The 17,797-nt window shown below is 47.3% G+C and overlaps 1 protein-coding gene across 1 annotated transcript in view; it reads right to left on the minus strand.

The window, feature by feature from the left end:
* Positions 1 to 4,275: 4,275 nt before the first annotated feature.
* Positions 4,276 to 17,797, minus strand: part of LOC146197439 (scoloptoxin SSD20-like) — a 15,405-nt gene continuing 1,883 nt past the window's right edge. The window contains exons 2-4 of the mRNA XM_084596480.1: positions 15,372 to 15,615; positions 10,450 to 10,563; positions 4,276 to 4,425 (exon numbers count right to left, since the gene is read on the minus strand). Coding sequence (XP_084452606.1) covers positions 4,276 to 4,425; positions 10,450 to 10,563; positions 15,372 to 15,615 — 508 coding nt within the window. The remainder of the gene's footprint in view (positions 4,426 to 10,449; positions 10,564 to 15,371; positions 15,616 to 17,797) is intronic.

Here is a 17,797-nt window from a genome sequence, read left to right on the forward strand (position 1 = left end):
GAGCTGTAGTATAAGGGGAGAATATTACGCCGGCCTCCTCGACAAGCTGAAAGGGGCAATTAAGAAGAAACACTGGGGAAAGCTGAACAAAGGAATCCTTTTGTTGCAGGGCAATGCACCTGCACACACGTCCAAAGTTGTGGCTGTCAAACTGAAGGCCCTATGTTTCCAATTGGTCCACCATCCCCCCTATTCACCTTACCTAGTTCCTTCTGACTAATATCTGTTCCCCAACATGAAGAAACATCTGAAGGGTTGTCATTTTGACGACATTGTTGATGTTAAAGTTGCTGCTGAAAGCTAGTTTGACGACCTGTCACATAATTTTTTTAAATGGAGTAAAGTTGAAAGAACGATGCAACAAGTGCATCAGACTCAGGGTGGATTATGTTGAATAAATGTGCACTTTCAAAACCCTTGACTGCATTTTTTCTGTGCGAAGCCAGGAACTTCTCAGCACCCCCTCGTATATGCCATCTGCACAGATGTGTCAGTAGACGACTCAGATTGGCATGAAATGTATGGTAAGGTACCTCTTGGGAACACTAACATCTGTTGCAATATCAATAATGTCAGAAAAAGAATCATCAGCGTGTTGTCAGGAGTGCAGTAAATTTGCAACTATTTTGATTTTTTGCACACATTAGTCTTCGGTGCATCTGGTGAAAGTTGAAAGAGGAGCCTAGTGGAGGGCTGCGAAGTAATTTCAACGGCCTGGAGATCTTTAATGGACGCCTCATCGTTTCGCCTCCAAGTTCTCACGTTTTGCCCCACCTCAGTGGCTTTACAGTGGTTAAGACGGTGAAACCGGGGTAGTGGGAGGGGTATACCCAGTTAAGAACCCGATCACAGGCGGCTGCGTTACCATGGAGGCGAAAAGGAGAGGCGTCGTGTGCTGTACGATATCTGCACTTTAATGATCACCAGGTGGTCGGAATTACTCTGCAGTTGTTGTTGTTGTGGCTGTAGGAAGAAAGAAAAGAAGAGGGAGAGAAAGACGCGCGCCGCAACAACAGCCGTCGTCCACCACCACCGAAGCGGTGGCGGGTGCAATGATGGCCTACAACAGATAAAAATCAGTGGCTGGCTAGCCCCCGCCGCAAGCGGCGTTGACCTACCGTCCCGGTCCCGTAGGGCCAGGAACTGCCACCCGATTTTCCACTCTGCAGTTCTCCGCTACGCCACATCTTTATATCCAATTTCACTCTTACCTTTACAGCGCAGTTCATGTGTCCACTGGGAAGTGTGAGATATAGTTCCCGGATTCGAACGCGACCGCGGCGGCTGCGTTTTGATGGAGGCGAAACGAAGTTTTGTGTGCTGTACGATGTCAGTTCATAAATTGTTTCATAGGTTGCCCCGCCATGGTGCTGCACTGGTAAGACGCCGGACTACTGTGCTGGAGTACCCAGGTTACCCAGGTTCGATCCCGATCGCTGCGGCTGCGTTTCGATGGAGGTGAAACGAAGGTGCTATGGGGGAGCCTAAATACGTACCAGACCTTTGAAGATAAATTTTGTCTTCGCACCCCACAATTGCAAAGCGGAGATGTGCTGTCAAGAGTTCCAAAAACGCTGCTGCTAAAGCACCTGATTCGTTCACAAAGTTCATTTCAACAGTGCCCACCAATCCACCACGGACAACCTACAACTCGCCCAACTTACCCTTTTGTTAACCAAGCTATGCCTTAGCTTTCGCTACGTATATTCTGGCATAGCCGTGCTGAGCCACAGCCATTTTTTTTTTCTTTTCCTTCTTCCTACAGTCGCAACAACAACAAGTCGCGCAGCACACAGACGCCTGGTTGGTTGACAGAGTCATGACGTCAGAGGCATATGACTTCGAGCCGGAATTTAAAACTTTCACGTCGAACGTGACGTTACGCTTGAAATGAGTGATTAAAACATAACACGTAATGCGAATTAAAGCTCGCCGCACGTCTCAAATGATTTTTCTTTACAAAGCAAGGAATTTCGCACAAAGGAACATTTCGCGAAGGTCAAGTTTCAGGCGGGGTTCGAACCAACAGCCCTCCGGTTGTGAGCCAGATGTGCTACCGACGAGGGCAAACACGGTACCTTCGTAGCAGAGATTCATATTTACGCCGTGCAGTATTTTGCGTAAAGTATACCTTACGATTGCGTGCGAAAGAATATATAATTGATTAGAGCCAATTACAGGCTGCTATCGTGTCTTTTAAAGGCGGAGCTGGTGTTCCCCGAATTTTTTAAAGGTGAAAGCCTTCCTAGGCTTTCGCGCACGGCCTCGCGTCACCATCGTCACCGACGGGTATAATGACGGAACGATAAAAAAACTCGGTACCTACGCGACGCAGGTAACAGGAATATTTAGGAGGATTGCATTCAAAGGCAGAGGCCTCAAAGAGAGAAGCCTCTTGAGACTGATGCAGGCGTACATAATAAGTCGAATATGCTATGCCACACCGTTCCTCAACATCAGGACCAATGAACAAGAAAAGATAGACGCACTCATCAGGCGTTGCGTCAAGAGGGCGCTGGGTCTACCCATCTCCTCTTCTACGGAACGCCTGATAGAAATGGGAGTGCATAATAGCTGGACGGAACTTGCTGAAGCGGTAAGAATCGCCCAACATGAAAGATTAAGTAGGTCGAGCACGGGTCGAACCATCTTAGAATGGGTGGGTCGAAAAATAGATAGGGGCACAGCCGACAAGGTTTTCCTACCACCGCAATGTCGCGAGAACATCATTGTCCGTCCTCTCCCCCGCAACATGCACCCAGAATACCACAAGGAGAGACGGGAGAAGAGAGCAGAAGCACTGGTTAAAAGTGCAAAAGAATTCAGAGTAAAAGAAGTTGCCTACGTAGACGCTGCAAGCGGCCTATCAGGGGCGGCAGTCGCCGCGGTAGTCGATGGTAGCGGCGCACCAGTCGTCTCCGCCACCATCTGAAGTAGAAACATAGACACGGCTGAAGAGGTCGCAATAGCGCTCGCTTGCGTCGGAACGAAGGCTAGATTGATCTTTAGCGACAGTAAAACTGCTCTCTGGAATATCGGAAAAGGCAGGGTCTCACAAGAAGCCGCCCGAATTCTAAAAGCTGCAACTAAAATTGATCGCAAAATCACCCTAATTTGGGTCCCAGCACACACGTCCGTCCCCGGCAACGAGGCGGCCCATGATTTAGCCCGAGATCTCTACTTCCGGGCAAACGCGGAGCCGCCCGACTGCCAGGCGATGGACGAACGTTTGCAAACCTATAAAGAAATAATCGAAAATTATAGATTAGGAAGACGTCTGATGCCGCCACCGGATCCTAGCTTAAATAATAAAGAGGCCATAGCCTGGCGGCGATTACAAGCCGGAAATTTCCCGAACCCTGTCTGGTTGTTTCAAACCCAGATAGAGGAGAGAAAAAACGATAAATGTAAAGCCTGCGAAGCGAGGGGGACCCTCGACCATATAATTTGGGAATGCCCTAAGTCTCCGGGCGCTAGGGACAACATTAAAAGTAGAGAAGCCTGGGTAACCCTGCTGCGAAGCGACGTCCCCGCTGACCAGCAGAAAGCCGTCCGCCTGGCGGCTGAGGCCGCGAATAACCAATGTATATTCGCCAGTCCTTAGTCGCGGAGGTTCCAGCCCCCGTTCCTCAGGCCTGCGTGCCAGGAGCGGGGAGTATGGGGCCTCCTAAATCGGTGGAAATTAAAGTTTTAATCAATCAATCAATCGAGACCGATACGGGAGAAATGGATAGGATGCTGTGGCAGCAGTTCTCGAAGAGCTCCCGAAGGGGTCATCATCACGGCTGTCTTTCCCTCCGTCTCGCATTGATCCTACAGATCTCTAACTAGCAAAACAACAGCAGCGGTCGCGTGTTCCGCGTCGCTGCGGGAGCGCAATACCCACAAAGAGAAAGGCTTCCCCCCCCCCCCGAGACCCCCCTGCCCCCCTGACTTTAAACCCTGTAACTGACAGAGCTCCCCAGACAGGTGCAAGATATGCATACCTTTATGATTTTTGTGTGCATATCGCAATGACCTTTATTGATTCTTGTGAAAGATGGCAGCTGAAAGTGTGAGTTTTAACAATAGTTTCTTCTCTTTTCCAATTACATTTGCATGCAGATGCCACAATCATTACGCAGTTTAGCATGAAAGTATAGCGCGAATTGTCTTGTTTGCGATAATGTATAATATTCGAGTGCATTGTAGTGAGCCCCGCACATACAATCCACAAAAACCTTCCTTTGCGGGACACCCACAGTCGAGTATGCTTCCGGTCGAAGCACGGCAGCATCAGCTGCCGTCAAAATAGCCGCCAATGCGGTCGTTGACCGCAGGGTATACGCGATGGTTTTCGTCGCTGAAAATGGCGACCGCGTTGGTGACATTGTCCTCCAGCAGCAACATGCGGTGCCCTTTGTTCTGAAGCTCCCGCACAGTCTCCTGTAAGTGGGAAGAGCGCAGAACTTTAGAACGTGGCCAGTGCACCTTTTGCCACGGCAAGGCAGAGTGATGAATCGGCGTAGGCTTCACACAGGAGGAGGGTGAGGAGGAGTATGAGCCATTCCAGAAAGGTGCGGTTGAAGAGGTCTTATTCGAACCATGTTTTTCTTCGTCAAAAAACAAACAAACAAACAAACAAACAAAAAAACATCAAAGAGAGCTTATTTTCTTGCGCAAATTTTCTCGATGAGGGGGATGATCACCTCTCCTCTCCATGCATAGATCAGGGCCCGTATTCCGAGTTTGCATCGTTATCGAAGTGTCGTTATCTCACGTGACCTCGAGTCATCTGATTGGTCGAAACGCCGGAACCGGGTGGTGCCACCACGGAACCGGAAGAGGTAGCAACATCATCATCCGGCGTCTCTGTGGACACCTCAACCGCGACGTAAGGGAAGGGAGGAAAGTGGGAGTGGAAGTGGAAATAGAGAAAGAGGAGCCGTAGTGGAGGGCTACGGAGTAATTTGGACCACCTGGGGATCTTTAACGTGCGCTGACATCGCATAGCACACGGACGCCTCTTCGTTTCGCCTCCATCGAAACGCAGCCGCCGAGGTCGGGATCGAACCCGGGTACTCCGGCACAGTAGTCGGGCGTCTTACCACTACACCCCCTTTGATTGATTGATTTATAGGAAGGGAAAGGCGCGGTAACTGTTTCACTTGTTTTCTGTGGACACCTCAACCGCGCCGTAAGGGAAATGAGGAAGGTGGGAGTGAAAGGGAAAGAGAGAAAGAGGAGCTGTAGTGGAGGGCTACAGAGTAATTTCGACCACCAGGGGATCTAACGTGCGCTGACATCGCACAGCACACGGACGCCTCTTCTTCGCCTCCATCGAAACGCAGCCGCCGAGGTCGGGTTCGAACCCGGGTATTCCGGCACAGTTTTCTCCGCTTCAAGTTTACGAAGAGAGAGAGAGTGAGCGGCTTCGGATAGACCCCAGCGAAATCCGTGATTGCGGCTAGTAGTGCTACGCACTAAAAAAAAAAAATAAACGAGGACTAAGTGAAGATTAAAGGCATGAGCACAGAGACTAAGTGAAGACTAAATGCATCACGAGCACAGATTATCATCTGACTGTTATAATTCCTACGAAAAGCAGTTCTATAGGCGTAAAAAAAAAAAAAAAAACGAGAACAAGAAAAATGTGATAACTAACGCGTGCTGAGAGAAGGCGCAGCTATTTTTTTTTTCGCTTTTACGAGACACGGCCCGCCGCGGTGGTGCAGTGGTAAGACGCCCGACTACTGTGCCGGAGTTCCCGGGTTCGAACCCGACCGCGGCGGCTGCGTTTCGATGGAAGCGAAACGAAGAGGCGTCCGTGTGCTGTGCGATGTCAGCGCACGTTAAAGATCCCCAGGTGGTCGAAATTACTCCGTAGCCCTCCACTACGGCTCCTCTTTCTCTCTTTCCACTTTCACTCCCACTTTCCTCCCTTCCCTTACGGCGCGGTTCAGGTGTCCACAGCGCAAGTGTGACTGATACTGCGCCTTTCCCTTCCTGTGAACCAATAAAAAAAAACTTAAAAAAAAAACGAGACACGGAACCGCAAAGAACAAAAAAAAAAGACAAAATGCAGCTTTTTATCTACGTCGTCCAAATTTAAAAAATGTACACTAACAGGCCGCGTTTGATTTTGCTTTCAGTTATAGGCTAGGGTTATACGGTTAAGTTCCAGGTAAATAAATATCTGTGAACTCGGAGGTTGTGGACCTTAGTTTTTTGCGAATTATAGAACTTGGACTGCTTGACGCACCGTGCCTATGAGGGCAACATGTGGTGGCGGTGATCTATTGCGCACGGACGGAATTGGTGGAGAGGGCGTCATGCTATGCACAGTGCGACAGAGTGGTGGTAACTTCGAAGGGTGACCGGTTGCGGCTGTGGCGTAGTATCCTCGTGCAGCGGCCAGCGACGCTCGTCTGTTCATTCCGCCACTGCTTCGAAACCCAGGCTCGGCGCAGTTCGGCCGCGTCTCTTATACGCGATATAGTACATCTCGTTCCAACTGCGCCGCTATACCTACATCACTATCTATATTTAACACTTACTATACGACGATTGGCAGTTCTGCGGACTCCCCATGTCCACATTCTAAGCCGACGCTTCTGTCAACGCAAAGTTTTAGCCGAGATTTCCGTCTATGCCAACCACGAAGCCAAGAAAGGCTTTCGCATTGAAAAATGAGAAATGAAATGCGGTGTTATAGGTGTAATCCCGTCTTCCCTTGAGGCGAAGCTGAAGTGTTTTTAATTTTTCTTTCTGCGCGTCTAGATTGGTTTTGACAAATTCACAACGGCTTTTTGTCGGACTGAGAAACCTAATGCCAACAAACTAGTGTTCTCTTTCGTCTTCGCAGAATTAAATGTGAGTACATACCACGTCACCATTTTTAAATGGACAAACTCGTGGTCACAATATCAATTGTTTCGACCTGCTATGCGTCCTTTGATGACGTCTTTGTGTGAGAGGATGCCTCATTGTGCCCAAAACTGTCACAGTCTTGATCTTTGCGCCTTTAGTGCTCCTGATGTGTACAGGGTGTTTTTTTTTTTTTTTTTTTACCATTCACAAGCATCGATCTATGATAGATAACTTGTTGGGATTGTCTTGGTGGGTTTTAGAACAATTCTAACACCATGTATGTTATAAAGCTTGATGATTAGACGATTGACTGAAATTATATAATCATTTTTTGTGTTTTTGATTGACAGCAGACATGAGATCCGTCTTCAGCACGTCTTCAGAATCGGCAATGTGCTTCGAATTATTGAACGTCAAAAATACACATTAAAAACACGTAGTAGGCATTCTGGCAATGTTCAGTTATACAAATTACAGGATTGTGCTTAGGTCTGCTTAAGAGAGAAAATGGCGAAATTTACTTTACAGGACTGTTTTTACTAACTGTATCGTCATCTTCATCGCTACTACCATCATTATCATTATCACTAACTGCAGCGTGATTATCATCGCTACTATCATAACTACCATTATCAATAAATGCATTATTGTTGTTGTTATCGTCCCCCTTACGCTTGACAAGAATTACGATCGTTTTTAAGCGAGCCCGTCATGGAGTAGCGATTTGCGCACTCGGCTGGGGTTCGGAGGGATAGTGGTTCGATTCCAGCTGGAGTCAGTTTTCTTTAGTTCGCGTGGCCACTTCTTGCGAACAATTCTGCCGACACTATGCATAAGACAAGAAAGCCTTCCGCCTTAAAATCGCCTCTATCGCATTTCTTAAGCATCAAATACAGACGCCGTTTGTACATTTGATAACGTTGAAAAAAAAGCAGTTTTTTTTTCTACCTTACTACGCGTAACAACATTATGCAACAATCTTTATGTAAATGTAAACCGCTTTAAGGCGAAAGCCTATAACGGCTCACACTGTCGGCCACGAGCCTGTCATACACTTCCGTCACACTGCAGCTGATCACCAGAAGAATAAAAATCCTGTTTCCACTGGGAATCGAACCTACATCCCTCGGATCCCCAGTCGAGCGCTTTAACCAACTGTGCCAAGCCCGGGATTGTGAAACACACATCTTAATTCTTTTCTACAGGGAGGATGATAGTTACAAATCAATAAATAAACAAATAAATCCCGTCACCTCTATTCCTCAGATCTCGAACTGAGCGCTGTAACCAACTGCGCCACGCCCTTTTTTTTCTATTGCTAACTTCGAAATTTGATTTTACACATACAAAGTGTTAAACGACAAACACACAACATGTGTTAAAAACCACGCCAGCTATAGGGCTGCGTGGTGCAATATAAGCGCCATGCCCGGGAACGTGAAACATACATCATCTCCTTGTCTACCGTAAGGATGATAGTAACGATGACAATGACGCTGCAATTAGTGATAACGACAATGATGACAGTAACAATGATAATGACGGTGCATTTATTTTATAATGATAATGAGAGCTAACGTGATGTACCGTGTGCAGCAGCAACGCTACGGCTTTCGCATTTGTGCAGTGTAGACTCCACAGTGCTGTCAGAATTGTTTAGGAAAGGAAACGCACAGTAGCAGTCACACTTCTCGGTGGACACCTGCACCAGGCCGTGAAAATTAATGAGCACTGCAGAATCTGCATTGGAGTAATGCGAAAGCACGGATGCTGCTGTTGGTTGCTTCCGGCTGCTTATATAGTTCCTTAATTCACTTCTTGTTTACCCATTTTAGTCTCTGGTACTTTCAAATTGCGCACCAATCTCTTCCTATTCCCTTTTTCGGTTCTACTTCCGGTTGCGTGACGTCACATCATTGACGTCTCCACTAAAGCAGCCCTTTCTCTCTTTCCGCTTTCACTCCAACCTTCCTCCCTTTCCTTACGGCGCGGTTAAGGTGTCCACAGAACAAGTGCGACAGATACTTCGCCACAACCATTATTAACCTACAATGACGTATTACAGCACTTGCGCTACCCTCCCCCAGATCGGTCTCTCACTAACAATGAAGCACGCACCTGGAGGCGATTACAAGCCGGTAACTATCTGCCCTGTCTAGGTTTTCTTAACACAGATCGGGGAGGAAGAAGATTCTTAATGTAAAAATTGCGGCCAAAAAGGCACGCTAGATTATATAATATAGGAATGCGCCGACTCCCCAGGCGCCGGCATTAACATTGACATTGATAGTGGAGAAGCCTGGGAGATTTGGTTGCGGAGCGGAGATCCTACCGTTCAGCGGCACGCGACCCGCCTGGCGGCTGAGGCCGTAAAGAGTGCTTGTAACCTCACCTGACCTCAGCCTGCGGGGCCCTCCTGACCTGCTCCCCGGCCTGCGTACCGGGGGCGGGAGATGAAGGGCTCCTTTTAGGTGGAAATAAAGTTCATTCATTCATTATCAAGGCAAAAGTTTCGAGGCTAAGTCAAGGAATTAGGTAAAGTAGAGCGGTGAAATTTATGCCGATTACAAACCTTGTCTTTTAACAATCCAGCAAAGCTTTACGCTATCGATCCAGAATACTTTTCATCCCAATGTAAATTTTGCGGGCAGAAAGCATATTTGTACCATATGGTATGAGCCTGCCAGGCTAATAGTGCCTTATATAGACACTATACAGCAGTTAACGTGGGAAGGATGGGAGGCAGCCGCGTCCAGCTCGGATCTCGAGGACTAGCGAGACCTCGTGGAAAGAGCGAGGGCAGCGGTCTTAGCCAACGGAATCCTGGACTAAGGATTCGACCATTCCCATAAATCCCCCTCTCTTTTTCCTTTCAATAAATAGTTTTCATCATCATCATCATCAAGACGTGAACACGCTTGGACCTGCTAGCGTAAAATCTCAGGATGCAACTTAATCGGATTAACCGCGAGGTCATGAAAATTGATTGGCACCATTGGCTGCAGGCCCTGCCACTTCCTTCTTCAGTTGTATCGGCTATAGTTCCGCAAAAAGAAAAAAAGAAAAACGTAGTACATATTCACATGAGCCACTAAGTTTTTGAAAAGATACAGTGCTCGCCCATGCGCTGCTCGTACCGAACGCAATTAATTGCTCTTTTCTTTGCGTTCAGATTACTTCGTGATACCTTTACATTATTTTTTTTATGGTAAATATTTTCACCAAGCTTATATTCAGTGTCGCAGCGTAAGTACATATTCCGACGCAAAAAAAAAAAAAAAAGCAAACGAGCAGGTCTGTCGTCGCAATCATGTTTTGTTTTTGTCCGCACTGATGGCTCTTCACTGACTTACTTTGCTTGCTCACTTACTAGACAATAGTTTGCGCTTTACTTAATGAAATATCCTAAAGATTGTCTTCCATCATTTTTGTGAAATGCGCCTTTTTTTTTTTATTTAGGCATTGCTGCGTCATCATAAATATGAAGAGAGCCTCCACCGCAGTTCAATTATAGGTCTATACCATATTGAAGAGAGATCTAGACATGTGCATCCTGTTCAGGGTGTCAGCGACTGTGACAGGCGTGAAAAGTTCATTCACCTGAGGCAGGTCACTGTCATAGAAGACGCCCTTGAGGCTGGGGCGGTAGCGTACTTTGGAGGCTGTCACCGCGTCAACCACGGTCTTGTTCATAAGAAACAGCTGGCACATCACCTGCGGGGAGTTAGGAGTGAAATAAATGCAGTGGGCGCCTGCCATAGAGTTTGTAGCAGTGCGGCTAAGAGGCATGTCTATACTTCGTTTCACATGCTCTTTGCAGTACTACGAAAGGTATACGGGTGATCTGGACAAATGATGGATCAGGAAACGAGTGTGGTCGTCGCCAGTTCCTCTCTACATCATCTTGCTACCGTCAACTCCGTCACCTACTCGGAGGCAGCCGAGGAAGCAGCCCACTCCTACGCGTTTGCATACGTGGAAGTTAATACTATATAATCTATATAGCGTTAACTATATGAGGAACGCTATATAATCTCTGACACGAAAACCACGACACTAAATTCCGCGCGCGGACGAGTTCGCTTCCATGCATTTAGCATACTCAGCCGTGGCCGTCGCGATCGGCTCGAGGACGCGACTCAGCTCGCCCACCTCCAACCCTCCCCGCCATGTAGAGCTAATATCCACGCCTGCACACTCCGGGAATCCCGGTAACGAGGCCGCCAATGCGTTAGCTCGAGGTTTTTTAAAGCGGGAGCCGGCTGCCTCTAATCCGGGATTCATGTGGAATAGCATGCACTCCTTCAGGGAGCTGACTCAGGCATTTCCGGCTACGAGCCAGCTACGTCCCAGCCTTCTCTAGACAACTACCATCAGACGCGCTGGCGACGCCTCAAGACGCGCACCCTCCCGTCTTCCTGCCTACGATAATGGTGTGGACCCACTAGCCTTTCTTGTATCCTCTGCCAGCTCCCTTCTGCTTCCCCTGCCACATCCTCTTCATCTACCCGGCGGATTCTCCCCTACTATGCCTGGGACAACTTTCCACTTGCGAGGCTTGGGAGACACTGCTGCCCTCCGCGGATCCTGCCAAGCAGATCATCGCAACTGGCCAGGCTGCCGATGCCATGTCCGCAAAAAAAAAAAAAAGTACTATCAGGCTGTACGGAAGACCAGGGGCATGAGAGCCCGGATCTCCTCTGTTAACAATAAAGTTTCGGTGATGAAGATGGCGCACAGACACTACATGATTGCGCTGCTATCACTCTTTTGTATCATCATCGACAGACGCGTAGGAACAGAATCATGATCGGGGCGGCAAAATGCGCAACTTGATGATGGTTTGTGGGGTTTAACGTCCCAAAGCAACTCAGGCTATGAGAGACGCAACTTGATGATGGTGTCACGAGAGAAATCTGAAAGGGCGGGGAAAGCAGAAGGTTATGGCCTTTTACCCTCCTGTTCCTTCTGTGGGGAGGACGAGACAGGGGCTCACCAGCTGTGCTCCTGTCCCTTCTTGGCTACCACCTGCAGTCTCCTAGGGACTAGTACCGCCATCTCCGGCTTCCAGCAGACATAGAGGCTGACATCCTGTTCCTGAGACGCCCCCTATAATGTCGGCCTTCAACCATATGGTCGACTTTTTCAGGACCACGGTCCAGCCTCACGAGTATACCACCCCCTCCCCCGGAGCACATTCCTAGTACCTAGATCATCGCCAGAGCCCAGCACCAGGCCACCCCTGGCATCCCTGCTGGCCTCCATCAGTATGCTTGCCGCCTACAACACGCAAGGTTCCTCCTGCTTCCTTCGCACGAAGGCAGCCGAGGGATGTCCCATGCGTCCGGGTAAACCCCGGTCGCCTCATAGCCTTCCTCCCTCCGCGTGCCTCCCTCTACCAGCGGAGCTGCTGTTCTGGCATCCCTGCATGGAGTCACTGCCCTAACTAGTCGAGTGGTCTCTGGGCGAGCCTCCATGCAACTTTGCTGCGACTGCTCCTGCGGTGCCTGTCGAGCGATCTGCTTGGTCCCCATCATCGTCTCCCTCAGTACAGCTATTTCCCTCCAGCATACTCCTACACGAAGGCTTCAAGCAGTGGTGACACTAGATGGACAGCAGAAAACGAGCCTTTTCCCATCTAGTCGCTATTAGATTTGAAGGTCATGGAGAAAGCGATGGAATGCACAGACCAGGAGGGTGCAAATGAAATATGTAGCAGAGAGATGCTGATGGAGAGTGAGGAGGGCAGCGGCGGAAGAGAAAAGGCGGAAGCGTAGTTGGAAGAAAGATATCTGTATTGTAGGGGCAAAGGAAAAAGGAAAAGAGGTTGCGCTTAGTCCGCGCCAGCTTATGCATAATATACCGCGATGAAATATGATCGTACAGAAAGAAACTTGTCGACTCGCGCAAGCGCCGCTCGAGATGAGGTCGACGAGGTACGATGGCAGCACCGACAGGTGTCATCATCGGCGCTTGCCTTAAAACAATCAAGAACTAGAAAAGGATGTGCCATTGGAAGGGTGGTTATGTCTGTTTACGGATAGTTGTAATTAGTAAAAGTTATTATATTGCCACCTGACGGTTCGAGGTAGCGCTTCTCAATCGTTACTTCGGACCCTACAGAGTGTTGCGTCGCCTCTCAGAAGTTACGTACGAGGTTATTCCAGACGGAACTGTACCGAGTTCTAGTCGTCAGTGCTCGTCTGACCTGGTGCATGTGCTTCGCATGAAGCCGTATTTTACCCGCTGAAAGCCGCATTTGCCATCCGGATCAGTTTTTGTTTCTGCGAGCTTGTGGTTTTTTTTTTTCGAGGGGGGGAATAATGCCACCTGACGGTTCGAGGTAGCGCTTGAACGACGAAGAAGTTGGAGACTCTCGCGCGCTTCGGCTAGCTAGGACTGTGAACTCTTGAGCTTGTGTCTTCGTGTTACCGTTTCCCGGGAACCTCTGTATTGACTGTGTGTATCTGCCCCTGTTGCCGATACCCATAAATCCCTGTCTTCGTGACAATATATATGTCAGAAAACTTCTTGGGCTAGGTTAGAAATATACGAAAGAAATGTAAAGACGTTTAGTGGCTAAGAACAGCTTAATGCCACTTCGGCCGCGGAACCGGTCTTCGTTAGAAAAAGCGGTGAAAATCTTTAGCAGCCTCATATATAAAGGGTGGCGATACAAACATGGAATGAAAAAAACAACAACAAGACAAAAACAAAAATATGTAATTGCAAAAGGCACGTGGCAAATCAGTAACACAAATTGAAATGACGCAAACAAGATGTGATTATATATAGTAATTCTAATTCAGTGGCGTTTATCAACCGCAAAAGGCAATTGCTCGTGGGGAAAGGCAAACATAGCTCAATGTGGCGTGGAACACGCGGTAAAAGCAAAACAATATTTTGCATCAACGAAAGTGACACACTATAGTGGGAAAAAATTCTAAAATTAATGGGAAACAGGCATTCTGTAACACTGTATAACAGTATTACTGTAATAGGCTTTCTGAAATGACATCGCAATATTCAAATACAAAGTAAGCGGTAGAAGGATATCTTTCCAAAACCGCAGAGGGTAGTCTGCAGGCGTGGTAAAAAATTGCGTGACCTCTTAATTTGCTCCAAAATAACCGTTCCCGTTTTTAACGGCTGTTCACCTTGCGAAAAACCCCATTGTGAAGTTTGTTCCCAAATGACCATATAACAAGTAGTCGTCGGCGCCGCTTTAATTTCTAAGGTAAATAAAAAATAGCATTGCACATGCTACGACGGAAATGTATAGTCTATCTTCTCGAATGTTCTGTCAGCCACTTTCAATAGATTGGGCAAACTGCTACGTTATTTCTGTTGCGTTTTAATAGTTACGAAGCTCATAGCACCAGTTTTCCTAATTTGCCATTATCCAAGCATGTAAGCATTCAGGGTCACTAATTTTATAAATTAAATTCTACACTTTTGTAATCAGGAACGATCACACCGCGACCGAGAAGTAAGTGAATGGTTCTCAATTCATAAATTTAAAGCTACTTCGTCAAGGATAAACGAAAGCGTTGGAAAATTCACCTACCTGTCGTAATTCGTCCTGCTCAACGACCTTGCAAATTTAAATCGGGTCGTAACCGATTTTTGAGACTAAAGTCTCTTAATATCACAAGTCGAACGCGTACCGATTCCACCTACAGCGCGTTGCACAATTACATGCGTGCCGTAGAATGTTTCTTCCAGCTTAACCGGTGATCCTTGGGTCGTCAGTACTTTTTTTCGTGCCACACACACACACACACACACACACACACACACACACACACACACACACACACACACACACACACACACACACACACACACACACACACACACACACACACACACACACACACACACACACACGCACACACACACGACGCCACCGTTGTCATCGCCGTGACAGTAGCTCTTCTGCTTCGCTGCTTCCACAGACGATGCGAACATCTGACTTTTTCTTATGAATCAGGTAAATACCCCGAACAAATTTGGTACTAAGAATACCGACAACGAAATGTCAGTTTTTGTGCGAAATTTGACCTGCAAGAATTCAGCGGTTTAAATGGGAGGAGCATTCTAATATTCAACGAGCTGTAGGTAAGTTTGCGACGGAAGCAATTTTTAAGGAACGGCCGATTTCAGTGCTCCAGTTGCCCACGTTAAGGCTAGGGTGGCTACTTAAGTCATTCACACTCACTCACTCACTCACTCACTCACTCACTCACTCACTCACTCACTCACTCACTCACTCACTCACTCACTCACTCACTCACTCACTCACTCACTCACTCACTCACTCACTCACTCACTCACTCACTCACTCACTCACTCACTCACTCATCTTTTGTCGTTCCCACACCCTGAACTTTACACTTTAATGGGAAGGAGGAGACCTTCAAAACAGTTCAACAAGAACATGTAGCTGTTTTGTTGCCCTGCAGATTGCTTTTAACATGGCTCTTTCTTACTGTTTTCCATAGACTGTGTTTACTGCTCACCAGGGCGGCGTACTGTGGCAGCTCGAAGTCCTCGGAGGCGGCCAGTGCAGCCACTAGACTTCCGGTGACGGCGTCGAGCACCAGCGAGGGTGCCAGCGGTGACAAAGGCCGCTTGCCTGGACTCGCGAAGTTGAGTGAGACGCCTGCATGACCCCAGTAACGGTCCGGAAGGCGCTCGGTGAATGCGTGCATCTCATTATTCAGCACTAGGCCCGTGGACGGCGAGGCCTGCCGAGACCCCAGGCTGCGCATGTGCCGGAGTCCATTGTATATGGTCGTGCTGTTGCGCACCTGTTCAGCGCTGTTCAGGTCGTACGTGAATAAATCAATAAATGCCGTGTTCGAGCGACTTCTCGCTGCAGCAACCTTTACCGATGCTAGTGAATGCCGTATCTCTAGTCTTGGACTTGCTCCATGGCAACTGGACAGCATGCACAGAACTTCGAGGGAGGGCGAGTGGTTAAAAAAAAAAAAAAAAAAAAAGAAGCTGAATGTGCCGATCGCGCGGCGATCATATGATCGGCAGCAGCGGGACGGTAAACTTAACAGAGTGGTGGTACCATAACACAGCGTGCAAGTGAAGGGGAAAAAGTGAAGATGAAAAGCTACAAGTTTGTTAAGCCACTGGTGGCTATGCAGGTTCAGATCACCTGACGACACACCACGTGACTGCCGCTACAGCTAACCAGCCGAGTGAAACAGAAGGGTGCGTAGAATGTGCGCTGTCGACGAGCATGTATACTCCACAGCCGCCCGGTTTCTATAATGACGCTCAAAATGGCGGAAACCATTGTGCCATAGCCCAGAGCTCATTCGCGCTTTCGGTGTTCCAAAACCTAATATTGTTTTTACTAACAGCCAGCAACAAACATCCAATCGCAACCAGACGCTGTATTTTGTCAGTTAAAGGTTGACTGCTAATATTTAGTGAACCTCTGTACTAGTCACGGTGGAAGAAAGGTACTGTTTAACATTATTCGCTTCCGTTCAGTCGAGCATCTCAACTGGTAGTACTATGCTGCAAAAGCCTTGTTCGTATACCTCGAAAACCTTACTTTTAAACATTATATCCGATATATATTGTGGAATTCTTTATTTCAGAGATCACCACACACTTTTAATCATTTCCAATACAACCTGCACCATTGATCCAATCACGGGGACAGTTTTTTGGCTTCTTACAGGTGGGTTTGGCATGTTGCTCGCAGCGAGACGGACTGCAGAGTAAGCGGCACAGATTATATGCTTAAACAGCACCATCATGTATGCGACTCATCCATCCGGCGTTTGAAACCATTTTATGAGGGACAAAAAATTCAAAATTATTTCTGTTTACTAAGCTGTCAATGGTCATATAAACAAAGCGTTTCAGGGAATCCAGCCATTGCTTATTAAAAAAAAAAAAGTAGGATTTTAGAGGTAAACTTATGGCTCTTTCGTCAAAGTATATACCAGTGCCAGCGGACGGCAGAGACGAGAAGAATCACGTTGACTACTTAGCTGGTAAACTGAATTCTACTAGTTACCTTAGGAACTGATACAGACACCCAGTTGAAATGACACTTTTCAGCACTCATTTCAGTTTTTAGCACTTCGAAGACTCGATTACCCTCGACTCTGCGGCTTAGCAAACGTTGTGGCCATTTTTCTTGTAGTTCGAAAGCAACGCACTGCCACCCAGTGAGCAGCGGCACGGCCGCTCGATTTCCAGTGCGGCAGTGCAGCGCGACTAGCGAGCCGAGGAGCGACGCGGTCTGATGGACGTCGCTGTGCGCTCACTGCCAACGCTCGACCGCAATTCGATAAGCCACAGTGTGTAAGATAATCGCGCTTCCTAAGTTATAAAACTAATACGACTGTTAATAATGGTCAGTGATAAATATCTAATTGAAAACTAGATGCTTACCTGAAAAGTCAAGTATTATAATTTAGTTTCCAGATGACTACTTAACGTGATTCACTTTCTAGAGCGATAGCTCCACTACTCCTGCAGGTACAACCCGGGGACCGCTCCGGTGCGTCACCTTGGCCTGTAAGCTCAGCCAAAGAAACAATGCGACAGCCTGCCTAATGACAAGTCTCGCTTACTATATTGGGCTATGGTGAACTGGTACGTGACCACATTACTGACCGCTTTACTAATCACAACAGTCTTAATTATCATTACTTATTTTTGATTAAGGATTGTACTTTATGCCACAATATGAAGTCGAGTATAATCCGGAAATATATATATATATATATATATATATATATATATATATATATATATATATATATATATATATATATATATATATATATATATATATATATAATATGAAGTCGAGTATAAACCGGAAATATATATCATCGTACAGTTATCACTCGATCCCCGGGTATAATCAAAGTTAAACCCCTTTCATTTTTTTTAAAGACGACTGCCA

Source organism: Amblyomma maculatum, chromosome 3 (genome assembly GCF_055883805.1).
Source record: "Amblyomma maculatum isolate TAMU_Amacu chromosome 3, ASM5588380v1, whole genome shotgun sequence".
NCBI classification, from domain to species: Eukaryota; Metazoa; Arthropoda; class Arachnida; order Ixodida; family Ixodidae; genus Amblyomma; species Amblyomma maculatum.